Here is an 18,484-nt window from a genome sequence, read left to right as displayed (position 1 = left end):
CCTGCAACAGGCTGGGATCGAACCCACACCTCCACAGCAACCCAAACTGCTGCAGTTGGATTCTTAACCCACTTTGACACAGCAGGAATTCTCTCTTTCCTCTTGTTTTTTTTTTTTTTTTTTTGAGGTTTCATCAAAAGTAACTTCATTGTTGCTGAAAATGGCATTTCTCATTCTTTTTTATGGCTGAGTAACATTACATTGTATATATGTACCACATCTTTATCCATTCTTCTGTCAATGAACATTTAGGTTACGTCCATGTCTGGGCTATTATAAATAGTGTTTCAATAAACAATGAGGTGCATGTATCTTTGAATTGCAGTTTGGTCCAGATATATGCCCAGGAGACTTATAGATCATATGGCAATTCTTTAGTTAGTTCTTTTGAGGCGCCTCCGCACTTTTCCATAGTGGCTCCAAGGCTTATTTCTTAACTGTTTTGTGGGGGGAGGGATGGAGCAGGAGGTTGGTGTTAGCAGACCTAAGGTATCATATACAGAGTAGATAAACAACAAGGTCCTACTGTATAGCATAGGCAACTATTCAGTATCCTGTGATAAACTATAAAGAAAAAAAGAAAAGGATATGAAAAAGAATGTGCGTATATTTATATATGTGTGTGTATATAGGTGAATCACCGTGCTGCACAGCAGAAATTCACACATTGTAAATCAACTATACGTCAACGAAATAAATTTTGAAAAGAAAAAAAAGTAACTTCATTGTTTCTTATCATCTCTAAACTGCTTATCTATACCCATTATGTGTGAGGAATACACTTGGCTTCTAATTCCTTTTGCTTTCCTACCTTTATTTTTGACCTAGGTAAATATTTTATCTTTCCCAAAAGACTGCTTAATATTTCACATCAGAGCAAGAACATCTCCTTCTTGAGGAAAAAAGAAACTTCCTTATCAGTGTACCCGTGTATATCTTCCCCAAAAGAATGAGTACTTCCAAGACCAACAAACTCACTGTGGCAGAACATACAGAAACAGCAGTTCAGAGTTCTTCGCCCTGTATTTCCCCCATCTTCCCAACATACACATTTCAAATGGGTAACTAGCAACCAGCATTTGCAATTCTTTCTGCAGTTATTTTTGTCAGGGCAGAAAGCAGAAGCAACCTGAACTCAATCACTCTTACTGTCATTTGTAAAAGCTTAAACCTACTCACTGCTTGTTCAAGATGTCCCAGCAAGCGAGGAGAAGAAAAAGAAAAGCAGAGGAGATTCCTGCAGAGATGAAGGCTGGCGAGCCCAGAAATTAGCCAGCCTTACACCTGTTCGGTGACCCTGCCTTAGGAGATGACTGCATAGCTTTAAAGTCTAGCCACAGATGCTAGGCTCCAGCACAACCATGAACTGAAAGGAGCCTGTGCACAGGACAAGGGCCATTTTGGCAAGTGGTGAATATTCTCCCTGCTACCTTGACACCAAAGAGACATGAAGCCTTTGCACAGCTTTTGGGTCTGCATAGGGAAAAGAGGATGAGAGAGGCAGGAAATACAAAATAAAATGAAATTCCTGCCAGCCTGGATAGTCCTCTTATACCTGCTTTGGTGGAACAAGATTCAGGGCTGCTATATAACAATCTTTGTTTTTAATTTTTCCTGAGCTGGCATCCTTTGACCTCTCTAACAAGAACATCGTTAGCATACACTTATTTTATTTTCCACAATTTGCTTCAGTATTTTTGTATCTCTTTTGAAAAAAATCTCTTCCATTTATAGACATCTTACAATGTGATTTTTCTTCTTTAAAAATTTTTTTACTATGAAAAATCTCCAATGCACCTAAGATTCCAGAGGATAGTAAAATAAATCCCCACATACCTATCACCTAGCTTCAATAATTATCAACAACTTTTTGCTAATCCTGTTTCACCTATCAACCCAATTATTTTTCCCCTAGGAAATTTTTTTTTTTTTTTTTTTTGGCTTTTTGCCATTTCTTGGTCTACTCTCGTGGCATATGGAGGTTCCCAGGCTAGGGGTCGAATAGGAGCTGTAGCCGCCGGCCTACACCAGAGCCACGGCAACGCAGGATCCGAGCCACATCTGCAATCTACACAATGCCGGATCCTTAACCCACTGAGCAAGGCCAGGGATTGAACCCGCAACCTCATGGTACCTAGTCCGATTCGTTAACCATTGAGCCACGACGGGGGGGGGGGGGGAACTCCTCCCCTAGGAAATTTTAAACCAAGTCAGAAACATCATATAATTCTACTTGTACAAATATCAGTAAGCATCTTTTTTCTTCTTCTTCTTCTTTTCTTAGGGTGGCTAAGGGGTCAATTGGGAGCTGCAGCTGCTGGACTACACCCCAGGCACAGCAATGCCAGATCTGAGCTGAGTCTTTGACCTACACCACAGCTCATGGCAATGCAGGATCCTTAACCCACTGAGCAGGGCCAGGGATCCAACCCACATCCTTGTGGACACTAGTAGGGTTTGTTACTGCTGAGCCACAACGGGAACTCCAGTAAGCATCTTTAACAGGTAGGCCATTTTATAAATACAGAATTACAATGTCTTTACCACACATTTTAAAAAAGGTAAACGGTAATTCCTTAAATTAATCTAAATCCAGCCTCTATTAAAATTTTCCTAATGGTTTTAAACTATGTCATTTACAGTTAGTGTCTTTCAACCATAACCCAAACAAAATCTATACACTCTCTTTTGTAGCCTGATTTTCTATGACAGTAGAGAGGTCATATCCATATTTAAATCATTGTTCAGGAATTTATGGGGATAGTCTTTCTTTACTGAAAACACACTTTGGGAACAAAGAAGCTGTGCAATTTGCACAAGCTCTCCACCATAGAAATTTTATTCCTACTCATGCTGCAAAGCAAAATCCTAAGCTATGTACGGCAACAGCAAAATAAACTTCATTTAGAATATTTCTTTTTAAATCACAGATTTGGTATACTTTTCCCATCTCTAATTGTCAGCCACATGGGCTTGTTTTGAGGTATTTAGGGCACCTGCTACTGGGGCTGTCGGAGTTGTATATTTATGCACACAGAGCAGCCTGTTAGGGAAGTATTGATTTTTCTACAGCAGTTATAAGACACTGTGTTTGCAAATGTGGAAGAAAGAGCCCACTTTATATTTAGTAAGAATGTTAGTTCAACTAAAAATAGAAAGAAAAAGTTTAATCTTGCAGCATGATGGATGGCAAGGACTGGACATGGCACTAAAGGCTAACCCTTTTCTTCATAGACTATTCTTTTTATTTATTTATTTATTTTCTTTGATTTTTAGGGCAGTGTCTGTGGCATATGGAAATTTCCAGGCTAGGGGTCAAATTGGAGCTGCAGCTGCTGGCCTAGGCCACAGCCACTGCAATGCAGGATCCGAGCCACATCTGTGAGCCACACCACATCGCATCATTGCAATGCTGGGTCTTTAACCCACTGAGAGAGGCCAGGGGTCAAACCCATATCCTCATGGATAATAGTCAGGTTCCTAATCAGCTAAGCCACAACAGGAACTCCCCTTTGTAGACTGTTCTTGCCAGCATAGGTATAAATGTATAAATTTGAGGGAGAAAATTCATGCCTTCCCACCTCCCTTTACTTATTGAGGTAACACTGTTTTATCACATTACATAATGCTACAGTGAACATAGGAGTGCATATATCCTTTCAAAGAAGTTGTTATGGTATTCTTCGGATAAATACCCAGAAGAAGACTTGCTGGAACTCTCAAAATAACTTGTACATGGCCAGTCCTTTGTGAACAGAGTTAAACTGAATCTATTAGCCTGTTCCATTAAAAATGTAAATCTATAATTATCTGAATAAATTCTCCTTTGGCATTCAAAATGCTCACTATGACATATTTATAGGTAAAAACAAAATTATAACTGATGTATTTTGATATTCTTAAGTAACAAGCTTACTTAAGCTCTATAAGGACTGTTAAAACAGCACCCTGAATACTTAATTTATCTTACCATTTTTGTAAAAGTATATCTTTGAAGAGAAGATTTAGTATCTCTGAAATTCTCCAATTCCAGTTGTTGTATAGTAGCAATGACCTTTAAAAGTCACCTGATATCTGGGAAGTCTCAGATCATATATAATGCAGAAACCAAGGAATGAAGTGAAAATTTACTCTTTAGGTGAACTATGTCATGCTTGAAATTTGTACTTGAGTATAATGAGCCTTTTCTAACAGAGTGCTAGAGCTAGTCTTTAGGGCTGGAAAAACAAAGAAAGGGGACAGTGTTGCCTGAAGCAGTGCTTTTCGATCCTTAGCCAAGCGCATTTAAGAATCATCTTGAGAAGGAAGGATTAAAATGGTGGAGCTATAAGATGTCATGTTCACCTTCTCCCACAAACACATAAAAAAAAAAACACATCTCCATGTAGAACGACACACACAGAACATCTACTGAACACTAGCAGAAGAACTTAAACCTCCAAAAAGGGCAAGAAACCCTCCACATAACTGGGTAGAACAAAAGAAAAAAAGAGAGAGAGAGAAAAGGAATCAGGATGGGACTAGTATTCCTGAGAGGGAGCTGTGAATGAAAAAAGGAACCCACACCCTGGGAAGCTACATAACCAGTAGGGAGATCAGCCACGATGCAGAGACCTCAAGTTTCCAAGAAAAGCTCATCAGCTAGACCAAGGAGGGCAAAGCAAAGGGAGAGCTGCACAGATCATTTGCACCACTGCACTGGACACCACAGCCCGAGACACTTGGGTGCTGAGACCCAGGGTCCGGAGACAGTAAGGACAAACCACAGCAGTCATCTCAGAAACCAGAGTGAGGCATGGCCTGCCACCACTAAGGGTCTGTGAACAAGCTCCACCTGTGGCCCCACTCACCTCGGAGGTTGGCAGAAAAGAGGTCACTGCAACCGAGCACCACCCATTGCTACTCTCATTCCCCTAGGAATACACCCGCCCTGCTGCTGCCACTGCCAAACACTCTGGACAGCACCTACACATGCTTGATCACTGTCGCTTCCAAGGACCCTGCAACTAGCAGCAGCCTGTGCAGCACCTCCTGCATGGACTAAGTGGGACAGGGTGCTTCTTGCGTGGTCTACAGGTGGTGGGGCAAACCACTGCAGTTATCTCTGACTCCAGAGGTGGACGAGGCCTGCTACCACTAGAGGTCCATGAACAGGCATCACTTGCAGCCCCAATCATCTCAGAGGGCACCACAGAGGAGGGCACTGTGACCCAACACCACCTGTTGTTGCTCTCATTCCCCTGGGAACTCACACACCTTTCCACTGGCACAGCCAAATGCTCTGGGCACCTCCTAAATGCCTGAGGCTCATTACCACTTCCCAAGGCCCTGCAACTAGGAGTAACCTGCGTCATCTCCCTGAAGGCCCTGGCTACTGTCAAGAGTCCAGTGACCAGGCACTGACTATTAGCCCTACCAATTGCCTCCTTCTCCCTAGAAACATACTCAGCACCCTAGGGATAACAGCCTGCTCACCCTGAATAAAGAGACAGCAGACATCCAAACTCCCACGCCAAAAATAAATAGCAACCTCCACAAAATACAAAGGGGAGGGGCTCTTGCACAGAAATAGCCCTCCAAGACTACAGTTTGGTTTCCCTAAACTCACAGAATAAGAAAAATATAAGCAAAATGAAGACACTCAGAACCATTCCCAGTGAAAAGAATAGGAGAATTCACCTGAAGCAGCAAACAATGAACCTCTACAGTCTAGTAGACACTGAGTTGAAAAGGGACATAGTGAAAATACTGAAGGATTTAAGAGCAGATATAAACAGTAATGCAGATTACTTTAGAAAGGAACTAGAAACTATAAGGAGGAAACAAGAAAAATTAGAAAATTCATTTGCAGAGTTGCAAACTGAGCTAAAGGCACCAAAGAGCAGACAAATAATGCAAAGGAATGAATTAGTGACTTGGAAAACAGAAAAATGGAAATCACCCAATCAGGACAGCAGACAGAAAACAAATGAAAAAACACAAAAGCAATATAAGAGATCTATAGGATAATACAAAGCAGGCCAATCTACACATAATAGGAATTCCAGAAGCAGAAGAAAAAGAAAAGGGGACTGAAAATATATTTGAAGAAATTATGTCTGAAAATGTTCCAAATCTAAAAAAAAAACAGAAATAAAGATACAGGAAACACAGAGGGCCCCAAACAAGTTGAACCCTAACAGGCCTACACCAAGACATATTATAATAAAATGGCAACGATAAAGAGGATTCTAAAAGCAGCAAGAGAAACACAAGGCATTAATCATAAGGGAACCCCCATAAGGCTATCAGCTAATTTCTCTACAGAAACACTACAGGCCAGAAGAGAGTGGCAAGATCTATTCAAAGGAATATATGGAAGGAAAAAAATTGCAGCCTAGAATACTCTACCCAGCAAAAATATCATTTAAAATAGAAGGAGAAATAAAGAATTTCTCCAACAAACAAAAGCTAAAAGAATACAGCATACTAAACCCACTATAAAAGAAATACTGAAAGGGCTTCTCTAAATAAAAAGAAGTAAGAAGAAATAGGATGGAGGAAATCACAACTAGAAAGCCATCACTTAAATAAGTCAGTATACAGTTCTAAAAGAAAAAAAAAAAAAAAACCTACTGTAAAAGTGACAATAAACACAAGGAACAGCAAAAGGATGAATATGAAGATGTTAAAAAAGGACTTCAAAATTTGTGGGGAAGGAAAGTAAGAAAATCTAAGTTATTTATTTATTTATTTATTTATTTATTTATTTTGTCTTTTTGCCATTTCTAGGGCTGCTCCAGTGCCATATGGAGGTTTCCAGGCTAGGGATATAATCGGAGCTGTAGCCACTGGCCTACACCAGAGCCACAGCAATGCGGGATCTGAGCCACATCTGCAATCAACACCACAGCTCACGGCAACGCCAGATCCTTAACCCACTTAGCAAGGCCAGGGATCAAACCTGCAACCTCATGATTCCTAGTCAGATTCATTAACCACTGAGCTGCAATGGGAACTCCTTGGCTCTTTTTTTAAATAATGTGTTTGAGCCTATATGACTATCAGGCTAAAGCAAGGAGAGATAGGAAGGGATTAACATACTTAAAAAACAGGGCAGCCACAAATCAAAACCAAACACCACATTCACAAAACTAAAATGAAAACTACACAAACATAAAAAAATGGTCATCATCCAACCAAAAAAAAAAAAAAAAGGAATAAAGGAGAAATATAGAATCAACTGGAAAACAAGGCTTAAAGTATCAATAAATACATATTTATCAATAATTACCTTAAATGTCAATGGACTGAACGCTCCAATCAAAAGATGTAGAGCAGCAGATTGGATAGAAAAGCAAGAGCCTACAATATTCTGTCTACAAGAAACTCGCCTTAGGGCAAAGGACACGTATAGACTGAAAGTAAGGGGACAGGAAAAGATATTTCATCCCAATGGACAAGACAGGAAAGCAGGAGCTGCAATACTCATATCAGACAAAACAGACGTTAAAATGAAGGCCATAAAGAAAGATAAAGAAGGACACTATTTAATGATAAAAGGATCCATTCAAGAAGAGGATATTACAATGGCCAATATTTATGCCTCTAATATAGGAGCACCCAGATACATTCAACAAATACTAACAGATATAAAAGGAGAAATTGATGCAAATACAATAATAGTAGGAGACTTTAAACCTCACTCACATCAATGGACAGATCCTCTAGACAGAAAATCAATAAGGCAACAGAGATCCTAAATGACATAGTAGAATAGTTAGACTTAATTTGACTTTCAGGATATTACCCAAAAAGATCAGAATATACTTTCTTCTCAAGCACACATACTGGGGCACAAAACTAACCTGAACAAATTTAAGAGTATAGAAATTATTTCAAGTATCTTCTCTGAACCACAATGGCATAAAACTAGAAATCAACCACAGGAAAAGAAATGAGAAAAAACTGACTACATGGAGACTAAACAACATACTACTAAAAAACCAATGGGTCAATGAGGAAATAAAAAAGGAAATTAAAGAGTACCTGGGGACAAATGATAATGAAGACACAACCATTCAAAATCTATGGGATGCTGCAAAAGCAGTGCTTAGATGGAAATTTATAGCAATACAGACCTTCCTCAAAACAAGAAGAAAAATCTCAAATCAACAACGTAACCCACCTCCTAAATTAATTAGAAAAAGAAGAACAAACAAAACCTAAAGTCAGCAGAAGGAAGGAAATCATAAAGATCAGAGAGGAAATCAATAAAATAGAGATTGAAAACAATAGGAAAAACCAATAAAACCAAGAGATGGTTCTTTGAAAAGGTAAACAAAATTGACAAACCTCTGGTTAGACTTAGCAAGAAGAGGAGAGAAAAAATCCAAATAAACAAAATAAGAACTGAAAAAGGAGAAATCTCAGTGGATACTGGATACTGCAGAAATACAAAAAAAACCATAAGAGAATGCAATGAAAAATTATATGCCAACAAATACGACAACCTAGAAGAAACTGACAACTTTCTAGAGACTTACAGCTTGCCAAAACTGAATCAAGAAGAAATAGATCAACTGAAAAGTCTGATCGCTAGAAATGAAATTGAGTATGTCATAAAAACACTCACTACAAACAAAAGTCCAGGTCCAGGTGGCTTCACACGTGAATTCTACCAAACATACAATGAGGAACTTATACCCATTCTTCTTAAACTTTTCCAAAAGGTTGAAGAAGAAGGAACACTCCCCAAAACATTCTATGACACCACCATCATTCTAATACCAAAACCAGACAAAGATACTACCAAAAAAGAAAATTATAGGCCAACATTTTTGATAAATATAGACACAAAAATTCTCAACAAAATTTTAGCTAACCAAATCCAACAACATATAAAAGATATCATACACCACAATCAACTGGGATTCATCTGGGTTCACAAGGATAGTTCAGCATATGCAAATCAATCAACATCATACACCACACTAACAAAAGAAAAGTCAAAAACCACATGACCACCTCAATAGATGTAGAAAAAGCATTTGACAAAGTCCAACATCCATTCATGATAAAAACTCTTACCAAAGTAGGTATAGAGGGAACATACCTAACATGATAAAAGCCATTTATGAAAAACCCACAGCAAATATAATACTCAGAGAAAAGCTGAAAGCCTTCCTGCTGAAATCTGGAACAAGACAAGGATGCCCACTCTCACCACTGCTATTCAGCATAGTATTCGAAGTCCTAACCACAGCAATCAGACAAACAAGAAATAAAAGGTATCCAAACTGGAAGAGAAGAGGTAAAATTGTCACTGTATGCAGATGACATGATACTACATATAGAAAACCCTAAGGACTCCACACAAATACTGTTCGAACTGATCAACAAATTCATCAAAGCAGCAGGATACAAGATTAATATTCAGAAATTGGTAGCATTTCTTTATACTAGCAATAAAATATTAGAAAATGAGTACAAAAATACCATACCTTTTAAAATCGCACCCCCAAAAATTAAATCCCTAGGAATAAACCTGACCAAGGAGGTGAAAGACTTATATGTTGAGAATTATAAAACATTCATCAAGGAAATTAAAAAGGATTCAAAGAAATGGAAAAATAGTCCATGTTTCCTGGGTTGAAAAAATTAATATCGTAAAAATGACCATACTACCAAAAGCAATTGACAGATTCAAAGCAATCTCTATCCAACTACCCATGACATTTTTCACAGAACTAGAACAAACAATCCAAAAATCTATATGGAACCATAAAAGACCCCAAATTGCCAAAGCAATCCTGAGGAACAAAAACCAAGCAGGATGCATAACTCTCCCAGACTTCAGGCAATATTACAAAGCCACAGTCATCAAGACAGTGTGGTACTGGTACCAAAACAGATACACAGACCAATGGAACAATAGAGAACCCAGAATAAACCCAGACACTGACGGTCAATTAATCTTTGACAAAGGAGGCAAAAATATAAAATGGGAAAAAGACAGTCTTTTCAGGAAGTGGTGCTGGGAAAACTGGACATCTGCATGTAAATCAATGAAACTGGACTACACCCTCATACCACGCACAAAAATAAACTCAAAATTTCTTAAAGACTTAAACCTAAGACAAGATACCATCAAAGTCCTAGAAGAGAATGTAGGCAAAATATTTTTTGACATCAACCTAACAAATGTTTTCTCAGGTCAGTCTCCCAAGACAGCAGAAATAAAAGCAAAAATAAACCAATGGGACCTAATCAAACTGACAAGCTTTTGCACAGCAAAGGAAACTGTAAGAAAAACAAAAAGACAACCTACTAAATGAGAGCAAACAGTTTCAAAGGATGCAACTGACAAGGGCTTAATCTCTAAAATATACAAACAACTTCTACAACTCAACAGCAACAAAACAAAACAAAACAAACCCAACAACCCAATTGAAAAATGGGCAGAAGACCTAAATAGACAAAGAAGATATACAGATGGCCAACAAACACATGAAAAAAATGCTCAACATCACTGATTATTAGAGAAATGCCAAATCAAAACTATGATGAGGTACTACCTCACACCAGTCAGAATGGCCATCATTAATAGGCCCACAAATGACAAATGCTGGAGGGGGTGTGGAGATAAGGGAACCCTCCTGCACTGTTGGCAGGAATGTAGATTTGTACAACCACTATGGAAAATAGTATGGAGGTACCTTAGAAAACTATACATAGAACTACCATATGACCCTGCAATTCCACTCTCCGGCATACATCTGGACAAAACTTTCCTTGAAAAAGACACACGCACCCATATGTTCATTGCAGCACTATTCACAATAGCCAAGACATGGAAACAACTTAAATGTCCATCGACAGATGAATGGATTAAGATGTGGTATAGGGAGTTCCCCTTGGGGCTCAGAGGCAATGAATCTGACTAGTACCCATGAGGATGCAGGTTCGATCCCCAGCCTCACTCAATGGGTCAGGGATCCAGCATTGCTGTGGCTGTGTGTCTGGCATTTGTAGCTCTGATTTGACCCCTAGCCTGAGAACTTCCATATGCCATGGGTGTGGCCCTAAAAACCAAAAAAAAAAAAAAAAAAGATGTGGTATATATCCACAATGGAATACTACTCAGCCATAAAAAGGAACAAAATAATGCCATTTGCAGCAACATGGATGGAACTAGAGACTCTCATACTAAATGAAGTAAGTCAGAAAGAGAAAGACAAATACCATATGATATCATTTAAAACTGGAATTTCATACACAACACAAATGAAGCTTTCTACAGAAAAGAAACTGATGGACTTGGAGAAGAGAATGGTGGTTGCCAAGGCAGAGGGGAAGGGAGTGGGATGGACTGGGAATCTGGAGTTAACAGATGCAAACTGTTGCATTTGGAATGGATAAGCAATGAGATCCTATTGTACAGCAATGATCATGTGTGATGGAGCATGATGGAGGATAATGTGAAAAAAATGTGTGTGTGTGTATATATACATGACTAGGTCACTTTGCTGTACAGTAGAAAACTGACAGAACACTAAGCCAACTATAATGGGAAAATTAAAATTATTTAAAAAATCATCTTGAGGCTTTTGTACCCTCTCTCAGAGACTGTCAGAGAGTCTGTTTTAATGGGCCTGGGGTGGTGCCCAAAAATCTGCATTTCTTACAAGCGTCCAGGTGATTCTGTCTATTGAGTACCACTGTTCTAAAGAGCAGAGACATCATAATGCATTACAGGGATCAGTAGGCTCCAGAGATTTTTCACAGTATCTAGTTTTCTGAGGAAAACAAAATAATTTAACATAAAACCCAGAGGGATAGAAATATTTCTGTTTTAAAGACAAAGTAGAGGAGAAAAGTTGATGAAATATACAAGGACATCCTTAGTGAGACAAAGGGTGCCAGCTTTATTTAGCAAGCCATGGGTCACGGGCCTGAGTGCACAGGTATCCTGGCTTGGAGAATGATTTACGCAAAATTACCATACACGGCAATGCTAAGATGTATCTAGAAGAAGTTGACCTGCCATGTGTTTTAACATTTTGTTAAACCAAATGATCTGTCCTGGCCTTATCTGAACTCCAACAAGGGCCTAAACCACAACAGCATTCTATGGGAAACACCTTGTTAAATTAATGCCAAAAGCAATATGGACATTCTATGGGTCTTGATCTGTTTCTGAAAAACAAAGACACAAATGATCATTGAAACATGAAGACAGAGAGGATTGATTTCCAAATAAGACCAATGGATGCTCTTTTTAAGCTGAATCTAAAGACGACTCAAGGACTTCTGCTAGCTGGTTTTAGACAGTCAGAGGTTGCTTTCAAGGCTCTAACTCATCCTCTGGTGTGTGAAATTACCAGCAAGCACTGAATATTGGGCTCAACTATATATAATCGGGCTTCTTTGAACTGCCTTGTATATATTGCATATTTGAGGGATATCCTGGTCAAAAATCACCCTGTAACAACATGAACTGAAGTAAAATGATAAAGGTTCTATTTTCACTTACAGTAAACAAATGCTGTCATCTCCAAGTTGTGTTTGGAGAAGCTCAAGAGAAAAGATACTTCCAGGTCATGGCATATTCAACTCAAATAGGTCTATCACTCTAATAAATCATGAGGAGGAATTACAATGCAGTAATACTAAATGAATACTATAAACTGGCACAATTAACACACTAAACTAAGTTACGAATCTCTACAAAACTCTGTGCCAAGGAAATTTTAAAATGATTTCTTTTCTCAATATTATCCTTTTCTGTGTAACCAGGTCTGTGTTATCAATTTGCTGAATAATATGCTCTATCTGCTGTGGCAGATTAACAAAATTAGATTGAACCATTTCTTAGCAATTTCAGATGCTTTTAAGTCCTTTGGTTATACTCTTTATGATATAGGCCATTGGTTTCAAGTTTTTAAGAGTACAGATGCTCGGAGTTCCCGTCGTGGCGCAGTGGTTAACGAATCTGACTAGGAACCATGAGGTTGCAGGTTCGATCCTGCCCTTGCTCGGTGGGTTAACGATCCAGCGTTGCCGTGAGCTGCGGTATAGGTCGCAGACGCGGCTCGGATCCTGGGTTGCTATGGCTCTGGCGTAGGCCGGTGGCTACAGCTCCGATTTGACCCCTAGCCTGGGAACCTCCATATGCCGCGGGAGCGGCCCAAGAAATGGCAAAAAGACAAAAAAAAAAAACAGAGTACAGATGCTCGAGTCATTGTTTCATGAAGTTTATTCCAAATTTGTTATGAATCATAGCCTCAATTAAGAGTTATAAAAATTTTGAGTTGCTATAATTCCAAAATCCTGAAAGGTTAGCTCATTGCTAGAACTGTATATATTATTGGAACAATGCTAGATTATAAAATTTGTCATTCAATAATAATGAAACACACAACAGAATGGTGATGTTTCAGAAAGACCCCAATTTAAAGAATTTGTTGTAACCTTATTCAATGCCAAAGTGTCAATTATTCTGTATAGATTTCTTTATTGACTTAGACATTTTGCTTCAAATGCTGTCATTGGTAAATTGTCCTTCTTCATTTGCTCACTTAAAAGGACAGTGATGAGCTGCAAAATGGAGGTGGCTTCTTTTTTCATTACTTACCTAGGTTCTGCCACATGCTGAAAATTTCACAACCCATTGTTACTCTCATGTCACCATACCTGAAACAGAACAAAAATTACACTTGATACAAAGCCTCCACAACAAAGACCTATCTGTGTTTCTTTAGGATACAATCTATCATCATGTTAAATGGCAATATGTTTTAAATTAAAGATGTTTAAAGTACACGTCTTTTTACTGGAACTGACACAACATCATACTGATTTCAGGTGTACAACATAATGATTTGAATATTTGCATATATTACAAAATGGTCACCACGATAAGTTCACTTAATTTCCATCTCCATACCTAGTTATGTATTTTTTTATTTTGATGGAAACTTAAGATTCACTCTCCTGGCCACGTTCAAATATGCAATAGAGTATTATTACATTCATTACATTCCCATGATGTTCACTTTATAACTAGAAATTTGTACAATGTATGTCTTGATGCCGCAAGTTCAAATCTTCACATAAATCCTTTAGTAAAACAGATTCATCTCGTCATTTTTTACTTCTCTTTAATTTTGAATCCTGAAAGGCTGAGGATAAAAATGTTTAAATAAGTTCTGAAAATAGTGACATTTCCAGAAAAGACTGCTTGCTGTCCCCTTGGCCATTGCCTTTCCACTATGATTTCCAGTTATGGAAATATGATTTATGCATCATTTGAACTAAAATACCCTTTAAAGGCACAACATTGGATTTGTCTCATACTCTTGCATTTGATTATACACCGGTACTTACTTTTCTAACACCTTTTTCTTTTTGGAAGGTGTGAACATCTCCAACTGCAGACACAATTGGTTTATGAAAATGACCGCGAGGTAAAAGTAGGAATCCCAGATCTAAAATGAGAACAACATATTTAAATACTATGGGGTTACAAAAAATACTTACAGGTGATGGGTATGGCTACATGGGGATTCCGCATACTATTCTCTTGACTTTTATATAGGTGTGAAATTTTCTACAACAAAGAAGTAAACTTAACTAAAATACTATCTACTTTTAAATTGCTACAATGCTGTATGCCAAGTTTCATGAGCTCTCTGGTACATGCTAAATGGTAGAGGCTTTGTTTCTATTATACCATGTCCGTGTCCCTCCAAGGAGGCTGAGGTATAAGCTGGATAACTTTATTCCTGTGTGATTTTATTTTTGGAGCCCCTTTTAATGTAGAACTTAAAAAAAAAAAAAGATGCATGCCCTCTTTTGGATATGCTAATTGCTTTAAACTGGTGAATATATAAAAATTCCCTACCCATATAAATCTTCTAAGTTCTCTCATACCAAAAACAGCATCAGAAAGAGATCAGAATAAAATTCCCAGAAATAAATGTAATCAAAAACATGCAGGACATCATGGGAAAAAACTACTTTTCTATTGACACTATGTAAAACTAAAGATAAACAGGAGAAACATTATAAAGAATTAATATCTTTTATACATAAAGAGTTCTTAGAAATATAAAAGAATTGATAAAATTCCAAAATAATGAAAAGTCAAGAATAGATCCTTCAGAAAATATGAATTTTACTTAGTCAATAACTAATAACTAATGAATAATGAATAATAACATAACTAGTAAGAAATGTAAATTAAAGCAAAAAGTTGTTGCCCTTTCAAATTGTCGAAAAAAACCTGTCTCTTCTTGTGCTGGCATACAAAAAGGCAATAGAATATAATTGGTACAATCTTTAACTTGACATTGCCACTTATAAATATTTATCCAAAGAAATAACTAGGAAACATACCAAGTCTCATTTTGTAAGAATACACATAAAAAGAATAATTTATAAGAAGCTAGAAACTTGAAAAAACAGTAAACTAGAAATCTGAATATTAAAAAGTAGAGCCCTGATTATGAAATTTTGACATATTATTATAAGGTATGCATGTTATGCAACTATTAAAATTCCACTGGCTTCTATTGTATTTTTCTGTATTTCCTAGTTATTCAATAAGGAAATTTTACTAAATAGTTAACATTAAAGAGTTTTTTTAAATAATAAGAAATAAAACTATCAAAACATGAAACACCATTAAGAACAGAAGCCAAGATACACACTGCCCATCTTTATTTAAACAAGAGTATATTGTGGAGCTCCCTGCTGGCTCAGTGGGTTAAGGATCTGGCATTGTCAATCCTATGGCTCAGGTCACTGCTGTGGCGCAGGTTCAGCCTCTGGCCTGGGAACTTGCACATGAAGCAGGTATGGCCAAAAAAAAAAGTTACACAGTAACAATGACGTTAAGCACTATGATCAAGCACCATGATTTCTACCAAGTTGATAGTTTATATTTATAGACTCCACTTACAAATGTAATGAAAAACTCTTCTAATATTATTCATAATCAAAACTGATGGAGGATAATGTGAGGAAAAAATATATATGTAACTGGGTCACTTTCCTGTACAGTAGAAATTGACAGAACACTGTCAATCAACTATAATGGAAAATATAAACATCATAAAATAAAAAAATTTTTAAAAGCATCATTTTTTCAAAAAAAAAAAAAAAATTGATATGGCCCAAGATTAATTTGAGGTAGCCAGAATTAATTTATTTTCCTATTATTAAGAGAAAGAAAATACATGAACTCCCTAAAGGACAAGGTGAAACCTTTAGCCCAAGCACAACAGTCCTCTAAATGGACACTCACCTTATAATCAAAGTTTTCATTTAAGAAGTTCTTACGAAGTGCATCTGACAGGTACAGAACTGTTGTAATAATAACGCTAGAGATGAAAAAGAATACACTTTAAGTTGGAAACTCCACGTTGGTGAAAATCACTTATTAGATAAGAATAAAGCAACTAAGACAAAAGAAAACCTTCTTCAATAAGTTTGTGGAACAAAATTAGATAATTCATATCATATTTGAAATAAAAAAGAAAACAGATGCCCAGCAAAAAAAAAATAAATAAATTTTAATAGTAAAAAAAATCTATCACTGAAATGACATGTAGAAAAAAATCCATGAATTCGTGACTCAGAATTATATTAATATGTTGATATTTGTAATTTTTAAAATTTCCAAAGCAAAAATATTTAATACAACCATAATATTCCATACTTGATCAGCACTGAAGAAAAGCAAACTTTTAAAAAGACAGAAAAAGAAATGGACCTAAAGATGACATAGACACAATAAAATGACAGACTATATTGAATATTTATTATATGTCTGTTCTCTCCCATTTAAGATGTTAGGGGGCATATAAGAGCTGCTGGAGAAGTCAGATTTCCCTCTCTCAGGGCCTCAAGAATGCCACTAAAGAAACAATTACAGACTGTGAAATTGTCTATAACCCAGTACTAAGCTGGGTGAAACTGGTAGTGAATATTATAGAAAATTGGTGAGCACTCTTGGTTAACTACTGAGATACAATTTGTTCAAAATATGCTCCTTTTCACAGCTGCAAGAGTAGACACCCAAAATCGAGTGCATTTCCAATTGGGTCATTACATGTTAGATACAGCATTTATACTGAAATAGGTCACTCCCTAAAGTACCTCAAACCAAGAACCAATGTATAAACGATTGATATTTACCACCTCTTTGGCTTTTTCTAAGACGCACCCGTAAGGAAGTGCTGTGATGTGATGAGGCCCCAGTTCTCATTACAGGATTTGTAACTGAAGAATACACTTGAATGACCCTAGGTAAAACAACATGAAACCTCACCCACCTCACACCACGGTAAAATACAGATTAGAAGAATATTTATTAATTAGAAGAGTATTTAGAGTCTTTTTAAACATAAATGTCCATTATTGTGATCTGCTGGAAAATTCACTGTTAGAGTCTTCTTGTGGGGCAGGAGAGCATTAATAAGACTAAGGTGTTGGATGGTTGAATGCGGAAGCTCAAATGAAGAAAAGGAAACAGGAGTTCCCATCGTGGCTCAGTGGTTAACGAATCCGACTAGGAACAATGAGGTTTCGGGTTCGATCCCTGGCCTCGCTCAGTACGTTAAGGATCCAGCGTTGCTGTGACCTGTGGTGTAGGTCTGTAGGTTGCAGACACGGCTCAGATTCCACGTTGCTGTTGCTCTGGTGTAGGCCAGGGGCTACAGCTCAGATTAGACCCCTAGCTGGGAACCTCCACATGCTGGGGATGGCCCTAGAAAAAGACAAAAAGACCAAAAAAAAAAAAAGAAAGAAAGAAAGAAAGAAACAGAAGAAAAGCACCATTTTCATGGGTACTTGCTCTACCATGAGCAAGTACTGCATTACATGTAATGTGCCTTTTATATATGTCATTTACATCTTTCAATGAATCCTTCTATGAAGGTTAAGTAAAACCTATTAGAGTAAGAAGTCCTGTGGTTACTTCTGTCTCCCAAAGGGCAGACATCAACAATGAATTTCACATCAAAGAGATTAATCACTGGCAAATAAAGTAAAAAGTGGCAATTTTCCATATACACTGGTGAAAACAATGATGATAATAAGTTCACAAAGTAGTTAATTTAAATCTTACCATATGGAGCTACAGCTTAATTATCAGAAAATGGAATGCTAACAGGCAAGGAAAGGGCTCTTTGCCCAGTATCTATTGGATTGTCAGGCTTCTAGGTTTAAAGAAGAAAACCTTACATCCTTAACAAATGTTCTGATTTGATTTATTTGTTCAATAGAGAAATACACATGGTCCCATTGCCCCTCAGTTTTACATAAAAACCCACTTCTGGCCCCAAACTCTAGCTTGCATTGTTGTTCACAAAGAGTGTTCGTGAATCATGACCTATCCGGGATTTGGGTTATTAGGCCTAATGTCCTGAAAAAGGCCAACAGACTCAGTCTTCCAAGTGAGAGAGCTTATTTATTCAATGGCAAAGACTACCCATGTGCT

At 37.4% G+C, this 18,484-nt stretch overlaps 1 protein-coding gene across 10 annotated transcripts in view; it reads right to left on the bottom strand.

Moving 5' to 3' along the window:
• Window positions 1-18,484, bottom strand: part of DOCK4 (dedicator of cytokinesis 4) — a 456,170-nt gene that overhangs the window by 69,017 nt on the left and 368,669 nt on the right. For all 10 annotated transcript variants that reach the window (XM_021079277.1, XM_021079281.1, XM_021079279.1 and 7 more), the window contains 3 exons: window positions 16,289-16,364; window positions 14,368-14,468; window positions 13,616-13,674 (listed from right to left, as the gene is read on the bottom strand). In XM_021079277.1, the coding sequence (XP_020934936.1) occupies window positions 13,616-13,674; window positions 14,368-14,468; window positions 16,289-16,364 (236 nt within the window). The remainder of the gene's footprint in view (window positions 1-13,615; window positions 13,675-14,367; window positions 14,469-16,288; window positions 16,365-18,484) is intronic.

The sequence above is a fragment of the Sus scrofa genome, chromosome 18, assembly GCF_000003025.6.
Source record: "Sus scrofa isolate TJ Tabasco breed Duroc chromosome 18, Sscrofa11.1, whole genome shotgun sequence".
NCBI lineage: Eukaryota > Metazoa > Chordata > Mammalia > Artiodactyla > Suidae > Sus > Sus scrofa.
Note: the sequence above shows the minus strand (reverse complement) of the source record. Positions and strands in the feature narration are given on the sequence as shown.